General features: G+C 61.1%; 1 protein-coding gene across 1 annotated transcript; it reads left to right on the forward strand.

Annotated features, from left to right (window-relative positions):
• Nucleotides 1–3,240: 3,240 nt before the first annotated feature.
• ZIC5 (Zic family member 5) lies at nucleotides 3,241–9,727 on the forward strand. Its single transcript, XM_030476756.1, is given in 4 exon segments — nucleotides 3,241–3,627; nucleotides 3,629–3,692; nucleotides 3,695–4,589; nucleotides 9,078–9,727. Coding segments are annotated over 4 exon segments (1,755 nt in total). The 5' UTR covers nucleotides 3,241–3,292; the 3' UTR covers nucleotides 9,539–9,727.
• Nucleotides 9,728–9,979: the final 252 nt, after the last annotated feature.

Here is a 9,979-nt window from a genome sequence, read left to right on the forward strand (position 1 = left end):
GCCCGTAAATCCCCTTCTCAGAACGGGCGGCGGTCCCGGCCCCGGCAGCCCCGACGGCGAGCACGGTGCCGGCACCATCTCGGGACCGTGTCCCGGCCCTCGGGCTCCCATCTAGGTGCATGGGACGAGGAGCACCAGGGGTTAATTGGCCGCAGGAGGAGTTTATTTTTAAGGGTATAAAATATCCATTCAGTCATCCCCTCCAAAAAGGAGGCAGGGGGAGCCTCGCCGCCAAATGACCCCTCTGTCTCACTTCCGTGCCCACGGGCAGCCACGACCCTTTCTCCCGCCCGCGGTCCCAGTGCCTCCGTGCTATTCTCCCGACGGGACAGTGAGGGGGTACTGGGGTTACTCCCCGCGAAGGGTCAGGTGGGTGGCAAGCTATTTGAACAGAATTTGTGGAGATAGGTCTGGAGGTCTAGACGAGGAAAGTGGCGATCGCGCTCACTTTCCAAAGGTTCCCCAGAAGAAGGTTTCACAGTTGTAAAATACTGCTCTCCGCTCTCTAACTATCAATAAGACGTGCATTAAAGCGGATTGTTTGTAAATGGTGTTCATGATCATTAGCATACATTTACATAATGCAGATTATAGTGCGACGTTTTACAGCCTTCCCACCCACCCCGCTAAAGCCGGGTCCCGAGCTCGATTTATAGAGGAACCTTTACGAAATCTATTCGAGGGTTTCCAGGCTTTCACCCCGCCTCTCCAGCCTCCCCCGGTGTCCCTTGGCCGGTTTGCCGGTGAGCGGGGCACGGTGGGAGGGCTCCGCAGCCGGCTCCGCCGCGGGAGCGGGGCACCGGGCCGACCCCCGACGGGCGCTTGGGGGGGCTGGGAGGGGAGGTACCCCTCGCCTCCTTCCCCTGCAGCCCCCCAGCGCTGCGGCAGCCTGGGCCTGAGCTGGGCTAGGTGAGATAATGGGTTGTAAATTCTTCACGGCCCTTTTGGAGCTGGCATTGTCCGAAATCCACCCGGCTCGGGCAGGCGGCTTCAGGAGGCAGGCGGCGTTTGCAGCGAGTCCTAAAAATGGGCGATTTTCCACGTGAGCCTCGGCCAAGCCCTCCCTCCCCACAGGTCAGCTGCCTATTACCCAGCTATAAAAAATTTTCTTTGTTTTATAGCCCCTCATAAAAAGAAATTGATCGGGGGGATATATTTGAATTAAGACATATTAAATCGATGACAGATACATATCACGCTGCGTTTAACAAGAGCGGGACGTGGAGGCGTGCGCAAGGGACCGCGGGGCCGCGACACTGTTCTTCACCTCCAGAGCATTTCCCATCAAACCATCGCATCTCGGGACCTCGGTGCCCAGAATTTGGGGAGGGCCCTGGTTAGATGCACGCATAGAAAATAGACGTATAGAAATACCCGTATAGACCTACGGCTAGTTTGGGAGGGGAAGTTTTTACTGTGTAATAAAAGCATGGAGCAGCCCCTTCTAAAACCTGGGGATTATTTATTCTCTATCCTCGCCTTGCAGCATCGCTGAAACCCCCATCGCGGCACCGGTTCGGCTCCGGGGTGGGGGGCACTGGCGGGTCTTGGTCCCCCTTTCTAAGGGTGATGTCTGGGCAGCCTCCTGCGCTACAGCCCCTGCCCCCAACCCTCTTCCTCTTTTGGCAGCTGTGGGCGAAATCCTGCGAGTTTACCAACCCGTGAGTGGCGGCGGGAGTGAGGAGGGAAGGGGGGGGGGCTGGAGCCTGGCCCAGGAAATGCCGGACCGACGCGGGGCTTCCTTTGAACGGGGCTTCGCGAAGGGCGGCGGCGGGGAGGAGCAGATGTAGTTTGGGCGAGGGGGCGATCGCTGGCTGGGGAGGACCGGGACGAGGGTGTGTGTTTGGGGATGGGGGTGTCCGCTGGCCCCGTTTCCTCTCCTGGCGTGGCGGAGGAGCGTCCTCCGCTGTCCCGCAGAACTCCTTGGACTTCTCTTCCAAGGAGGGCGGGAGAGCCAGGCATTCCCGGTGGGACCGGTAGCCTCAGGAAAGAGGATGACATATCAGTAAGGGCCACCTCTCCTCCCGCAGCTACAGAGAGAAGTCGCGGCAATGCTTTTCCACCCCTTTTGGCTGGGCAGGGAAACCCCCGGCCCCGCCTTTTCGGCACCCCCAAACGGCAACATCCTCCTTTGTGCAGAAGGGGCCGGTTTGGCGCTGCACCTTCTAGGACCAACACACCCCTCACCCCAGGGGTGCTGCTATCGCTCCTCCGGCCCGGCCCATCCCCCCACCTCTGCTCCCCTTTAGGAGAACCCCACTTTTCCTGCCTTTTCGCTGAGGACAGAAGCTCCTGGCAGACACCCCGGGCAGGAGACTCCCCATTTCCCAACCCGTCGCCCCTCAAGGCATCCCACAGCCTTGGGGGGCGTTGATGCTCCAGTGCACTTTTATCCCTGGGTTGCCCTTGCTGAATTCGGGCTGAGATGGAGGCAGCAGCCGGGGGTACGGCTGGCGGCCCCCTGACGGGGCGCCCCGGGAGGAGGAAGCCCCAGGGGGGCAGCGAGCGCGGGCTCCCAAACTTTCTCCCCAACACGTGCTGCTCCCCCCCCCCTCCACTTCTGCTTACTCGTTTATTTTTTAAAGGAAAGGAATCCCAACCCTCCCCCGCCGCTTTCGCCTTCTTTTTAGGAAAACTTTGGCTGACTTCCTCTGGTGTTGCCTTCAATCGCCCGCCTTGGGCATAAGCACACACAGTCTCGCGTGGGTGCGGGGTGCTGGGCGTGCTTTCCCGCTTCGCCGATGAACGAATGAATGATGATGGCCTTCCAAAACTGAGAAAAAAGAGATGGGAACCGAGGGCAGAGCCTGGCAGCAGCCCCGAGGCGAGCAGAGAAAATCCCGCGGACACTCAAACGTCAACACGGCGGCTCAGAGCGCCCCGTCCAGCGCCGGGGGAGCAGCAGCTGCTGCCCGCTGCTGCCCGTGCTGCCGCTGCCGGCGGAGCGGCGTGTGTGGGGTTGGGGGGGTTTGCGCCCCGTCGGGCCCCGCGCGAAGTTTTGCAAGTGCAACTTCGAGGCGGGGGGGACACGGACACGACGGGACCGTGGGGGGGCGGTGGAGGCGGATCCCCGCTGCGCCGGCGGCCTGAAAGGGAGCCAATGGCGCGGCCCCATTCGCTGCCAATCATCGCGATCTGTCCAATCCCTCCGGTGCCGTGTCCGAGCCGTCGCTCCCAGCGCGCCGCCGGAGTGTGGTGAGGGCTCTGCCAATCGCGGGCGGGCAGAGCGGGGCCGGGATGCGCGGAGTTAGGAGCGCAGACAAAAGAAGTTAAAGAGCCGCTTAATATATACATGTTTTTGAAGGCGGGTAGAGGGAAAAAAATAACAACAGCCAGCGTAGATGGGCTTGGCTGTGTCGTTATGGAGCCCCCTTTGAGCAAGAGGAACCCGACCCTGAGATTAGCGGATTTGGCAGCGGCTCAGCCCCATCCTCACCAGAACATGACAGGCTTCCCGGGGCTGGGGAACCACCACGTCCACCCCCATCACGCGGCCCACCTCCACCCCGGGGACGCGGGCGGCGACCCCGGCGGTGCCCTCACGCCGCTCGGACCCGAGCACATGGCGCAGCCCGCCGCCCTCAAGCTCACGCCCGAAGCGCTCACCGCCGCCGCCGCCGCCTTCGCCGCGCCCGCCGCCACCACCGCCGCCGCCGCCGCCACCGCCGCCGCCGCCACCACCGCCGCCGCCGCTTACGCACCGCCCGCCGCCGCCCTCCCGGGCTACCCGGCGGGGGGGGCGGCGGGCCGGGACTTCCTCCTGCGGCGGGAGCTGCCCGCTGCCGCCGCCGCCGCGGTGCACGGGGCGCTGGGCGAGCAGCACCCTCCCGCCGGTTCCCCCCACCTCCCCCACGGCGTCTTCATCTCGGCCGCCGGCACCTACGGCGCGGCCGACGGGGCGCACGCCGCTTTCCCGCCGCCGCCCGGCGAGCAGGGCGCGCCCGCCGGCCGCCACCCTCCGCTCAACGGGCAGATGCGGCTGGGGCTGGCAGCCGCCGCCGGGGAGCTCTACGGGCGCGCCGAGGCGCACTACGGGGCCGCCGCCGCCTCCTCCTCGGCGCTGCAAGGCTACGGCTCCGTCAACCTCAACCTGGCGGCAGCGGCGGCGGCCGGGCACGGGCACCCTCACCACCCCCATCCACACCACCACCATCATCATCATCACCACCACCACCATGCCCACGTCGGAGCGGCGGCGGCGGCGGCAGCGGCCGGGGCCTTCCTGCGGTACATGCGGCAGCCCATCAAGCAAGAGCTGATCTGCAAGTGGATCGACCGGGAGCCGCCTCCTCCGCCTCCTCCTCCGCCGCCACCGGGCGGTAGGAAGCCTTGCTCCAAAACTTTCAGCACGATGCAGGAGCTGGTGAGCCATGTCACCGTGGAGCACGTCGGCGGGCCCGAGCAGAGCAGCCACGTGTGCTACTGGGAGGAGTGTCCCCGGGAAGGCAAACCCTTCAAAGCGAAATACAAACTCATCAACCACATCCGAGTGCACACGGGAGAGAAACCCTTCCCCTGCCCCTTCCCCGGCTGCGGGAAGGTCTTCGCCCGGTCCGAAAACCTCAAGATCCACAAGAGGACTCATACAGGTGGGTGCATCCCCCCCCTCCCCGTCGTCCCTATAAGGGTTTTCTTCCTTTCTCTATTTTTTTCCCCTTTCCTCCTCTTTTCTTCCTCTCCTACGCACCGCCGGACATGTGACTTTTTCATGAATAAGTAATTCGGCAGCACACGGGCCACGCACACGCACCCGGCCCCTCTGCCCTGCACACACACGTGTGTGTCCCTGTCCCCCCTTCCATCACGATCCCCCCCCCGCACTTTGGGCAGCTCCCTCCGCCCCCCACCTCCCCACATCCCGGCACCACCGGATAAATAAATACACCGAGTAAGAAATAACGCGGAGCCGGGGGAAGATGAGCAGCAGCCCTTGCGGAAGAGCGAGGGGGGAGGATGGTCGCCCGCCCTACCCTGTCCGGGGCACTCCGGGGAGGGGGTCGCGACCTCCCCCCCGCTTCCCGAAAGACTACGGTTCTGCTTTTCGTGCCGGTTCTGCCGGTGGGGATGGAGCCGGTCGGGATAACGGTTGGCCCGGTGGAGATGGGGCCGGGGGCTCTTGGGGGCGCAGTTCCCCTGCGCTGCGGGCAGCGGCGGCGGCGCTCGGGGCTACCGGTGCTGCCGGGGCTGCCGGGCTACCTCCGCTACCGGCGCTGCCCTACGACCAACGCTGCTGGGGCTGCCCCTGCTACGGGAACTACCGATGCTGCCGGGATTACCGCCGCTCGTTGCTACGGGGACAGCCGATGCTACGGGGGCTGCCCGCGCCACCGGGGCTACCGGTACTGATTCCGCTCCCGAGGCTGCCGGTGGTGCCCGGGCTCTCCCGCCCGTGGAGACGGGGGGAACTTTTCCTTCTCTTTATGGATCTGAGGAGGAAACTTCAAAGCAGTCCCGGTACCCGGCGGGGCTCCGAGAGCCGGGGAGGATGGAGCAGCACCTCTGGGGGATGGGGGGGCGGGGGGGCCCGAAGCGGGGCTCCGGGGGGGGCTCGGCGTGTGTTTGAGCCTTTAATTCTTTTATTTCTTCTTCCTTTTTTAGTTCTTCTTTTCGTCCTTCATTTTTCCCTCTCTCCTCCTTCCTCGCCACCCCCGAAATACGCGTTTCGGTGTGGGTGTAAAGAAAAAAACCTCCGCCGAAAATGAACGAAGCCGGGATTTATAGTGGTAGACAAATATTATTCCTCGGAGGACACTTAAGGAAGTGGAGTTGTCGTAATTGCTTTCTTGATTTATTGTGTGCTGCTCGGGAAGAGAAAAGCGGCGACCGTGCAACGTGTTATTCCGATGTAAAACCAAATGGCCCATGGCAGAAAGGATTATAGATTTTTATCTCCAGAATATGTCAGGCATGAGCCCATATACAGCTGTGGAGACCTGAGGATGCCCATCTCCCTGCTCCCAAAGCTGGGGCGGGGAGGGGGGAGATGGGGATGAGGATTTCTCCTGCGGGGGGGCTGATATGTTTTTGGGGGGTGGTTGTTGTTGTTGTGTTAATGGCACTGCGGAACGAGTTAAATGATGGAGGCCCGTGTTTTTGTCATCCTGCCTTCCCCATCTGTCTTGGTTTGGAAAACAAAACTTCACTGCGGACCTTTCTGGGCTCCTCAACAGCTTCTCCATCCCAGCTCCAAGGGGGGTGGGTGTCCGGGGGATGCTTGGAGTGGGGGCAGAGAGGTTTAGCGGGAAAAGGACACTCTCCCCCCGTAACCTAAATGTGCATCTCTGAGCTGTGGTGGAGTATTGCCCCGAGGCCCTGCGTGGGACATGGCCTCTTGCAAAGGAGTTTGCAGCCGGGGGACACCCGCAGATCCCCGGGGGCTGTGCACCCCTCGAAGTGCTGGGGGAGAGAAGTCCCACTTTCCTGCGAGGGAAGACCCCGGGAAGGTGCCCATGCGTGAACCCACGGCGGGGGTACCATTTCCACGCAGAAGGGGCAGTTGCAGCAAAGCAGCCCTCGGGGTGGGGGGCGAGAGCCCACCTCGAATGACACGACCCATGGGAAGGCGAAGGGGACGTGACTCCTTCCTCACGTACAGCCTTCTGCCCGTCCCTATCGGATTAATTACTGTAATTTTGCCGCCTCAGCTTTAATTTAGTCATGTGCAGCCTGGGAGCATAAGAGATTTACAAACTATTCGTTTATTATGGGCATTTTTGGGTGGGGAGGGGGAAAGGGTAACGCTGTTATTGTATCGTTCGGGGATTTTGCGTGTTTCTGGTAATCCTGCAGGAAGAAGAGCATGTCAGTAATTTAGGAGGCCTTTGCTCACTTGTTTTTTTCCCTCCTTTTCCTCGAAAGCATCCCATCGTGCTCTGCCCCCCCAGCCCCATTTTGGGAACAAAACCCTGTCCCCACTCCTGGTGTACGCTAATGGGAACGGGACACACACCCCCCTGCAAAATCGCTGCCCTCTCGCTGAGACGGTGCTCAGGATCACCAGGCTTCCCCCACGAAGACATCATTCCTCCCCCCCAGAAGTGACCCCAAAGCCTCTCGGTGCCCTCCCCCCCGCACTCCCCGCCACTGGCACCGCTGCTGCCGGGAGGAGTCGGGGGACGGCTCCTGGCCTCTCACCCCCTTTCTTGGGTTGAAACCACCTACAAATGGTTAAACTCTGACGTGGAGCCCTCGTCAGAGTGCCAGGGGCACTCCGAGATCTTCCCTGCTCCTGGATTTATGTGGAATTGGATCGTCGCGGTCCGGAGGCTGGCGAGGAGGAGCTGCCGGGGACTATGCACCCCTCGAGGGGCCCGGGAGAGAGGGGTACCCCGCGTCTCGCCTCACTACCCCGTCCCCTCGACGGGTGCGCAGCCCCCGGGTGGGTCCCCGCGCGTGATCCCACGGGAAAAGGCACTTCCTAAAGCCTCGACGGAGGAGGGGGAGGCAGTTTGGGCAGGCCGGAGCACCTCTCAGGGGAAGCTGAGCTGGGGGACGGGTGAGCCTGCTGTAATACGGGCAGAAACCGGTAGATTCGCTTTATTTCTTCAGGAAAAATAATAATTAATGAACAAACGAAGTGACTCGAGATTTGTGTCGGTTGGAGTGGGAGCGTGCACGTGGAAAATCCAGTTAAATCCCACGAGATAAATTTTATTACCATCTTTTTACAAATATATATATTAAAGATAAACTTGCTCTTTCAATTGGTCCCACTTCGCTGGTAGGTGAGCGGATTTTAATTGCAAATGTTGACTCTTAAATCAGCTGTGGAGGCACATGTTTCTATAGTAACAGCCAAGAAATAGCTACTTTTAAAACATGAAAATCGTTTTATTTTCCCGTTATTATCTTGCTAAACGCGACATGATTTTAAAAACTTAAGGAGCAGTAAAAATCGCATGGTGAAAAATGAAAAACATGCACCGAAAGACCTGCAGGGTTGTTATTTCCGAGTGCTCGAGCAAAACAGACCTGAAAATAGCCATCGGCCTTTCCTAACCAGACAGCATTTTTTGACTCAAGAGTCGCAATAGTGGTGACAAGGGTTAACGGTGCAGCTCTGTTTGCACAGGGCTCATGGGTAACATGGCAGGGGAAGAAGAAAAAGTTGCTATAAGAAACTCCACTTCGTGGGCAGCGCAGCACGTTTATTTCTAAACTCTGGTCTCTCAGCACTAGGCACTTACTCAGCCCTATTCTGTGGAATGGGATCTATGGGAAAGGATCCGCCCGGGGCACATCTATATGTACCAGAACATATACATGTCCCAGGGTATGGTATGTCAGGAGCCGGCTGTGTTTGTGTGAAAGGTACGCCACGCAAACCCGCCCCGGGCTGAATTTCACAACCCCTTGAACTCTTAGGCAATGTGTAAAGCTCTTAAAATAGATCGGCCAGAGATTTTCTGTAGACCCACATTAGCCTGAAGTAACCAGCTGCGGTGACAGCAGCTCGCTGCTGCCATCACCGGTGTCCGGGCTGGTGTGTCCCCCCCCCAGCCTGCCGGTCCCCAGTACGGGCTGCTGGGTGCTCCATCTTTATACCGGGATGCTTGCTCCCTCTTTATACTGGGATATTCCCTCCTTATACCGGGATGCTTAAACAGGTGTTACTTGTATTTCCCCCCCCCCCCGCCCCGACTAATTATTCCCACAGCATAGTGCCCCACTGGGAAAGGATTACGCAGGAGATGTGCCAGGAGAGCCGGGCTGCCGGCAAGCGCCAGCCCTCGGAGGCAAAGGCATTGAGGGGTTTTGTTTGGGCTCGGTCATTAGAGCCGTAATGAAGGTTCCTCGTGTGCGCGGGGCAAACAAGGCCCGGCCCCGCCGCCGCCGCCAGCCCGGGGCTCCCGGTTTGGGGACCGCCAGCCGCGTTGCACGGTTTGCGAAACACGGGGGAAAAGTCGGAAACCTCGGGCTTGTCAGGGGAGGGGAGAGGAAAAAGGGAAAAGGAGGGAAGAACGAGGGGAGGCTTTGCCCTGCTGCTCTCCCCGGAGGGGCTGCCGGTGTCGCGGGCAGGCTGCGGACAGGGCCGTGCCCCGCCCGCCGGTAATGGTGCCGTTGCTATGTCCCGGCAGGGGAGAAGCCCTTCAAGTGCGAGTTCGACGGTTGCGAGAGGAAGTTCGCCAACAGCAGCGACCGCAAGAAGCACTCCCACGTCCACACCTCCGACAAGCCCTACTACTGCAAGATCCGCGGCTGCGACAAGTCCTACACCCACCCCAGCTCCCTGCGGAAGCACATGAAGATCCACTGCAAGTCCCCGCCGCCCTCTCCGCCGCCGGGCTCCCAGGGCTACGCGGCGGCAGCGGCGGGCCCCCCCGACGGGCCGCTGCCCCCCGAGGCCACCATGGCCGCCGAGCCGCCCCGCGGCCGCGCCGCCGCCCTCTCCCCGCCGGTCACCGACCTCAGCGAGTGGTACGTCTGTCAGGCCGGGGGAGCTCCCCGACGGCCCCGCACCCCCTCCAGCCGCGACACCTCCCCGGCTTCCGAGGGGGATGAGCCCCTTAGGACCTCGGGGGGCAGAACCGCTCCCTAGGGCCGGGCTGAGCCGTGCCGTGCCGCCGATGGCCCCGGCCCTGCCGCGCTGGCCCAAGCTGCCCGTGCGCGGGGGGGGGGGCTGGCGTGGAAGTGCCATCAGGTTTGACTCGCGCTATTTATTCCGTGTACGAAACCCTATGGTGTTTGTACGGTAACTAATTTAATTAAAGAGACTCGGAGTTTTTAATTTTTTCTTTTTTCTGTCGGTAAGAAGCAGCGTTAATAACGCCACGCTGGGCCATCCCAGCGACCCGAGGTGCACGCTTCGCAGGGGGACAGTGCCAAAGGAGATGCCTGGCTCCCACCCTGCCCATGCGGGACTGCTCTTGACCATTGAGCAGGGACAGGCAGGGCCCTGCCATTCCCTGCAGCGGCTCTTAAAACGCTGGAGCTGCCCCCGTCAGTGCCTCCTCTCCAGCCTGGGTGAAGCGTCAGGTTT

Source organism: Strigops habroptila, chromosome 2, assembly GCF_004027225.2.
Source record: "Strigops habroptila isolate Jane chromosome 2, bStrHab1.2.pri, whole genome shotgun sequence".
In the NCBI taxonomy this organism is placed as follows: Eukaryota; Metazoa; Chordata; class Aves; order Psittaciformes; family Psittacidae; genus Strigops; species Strigops habroptila.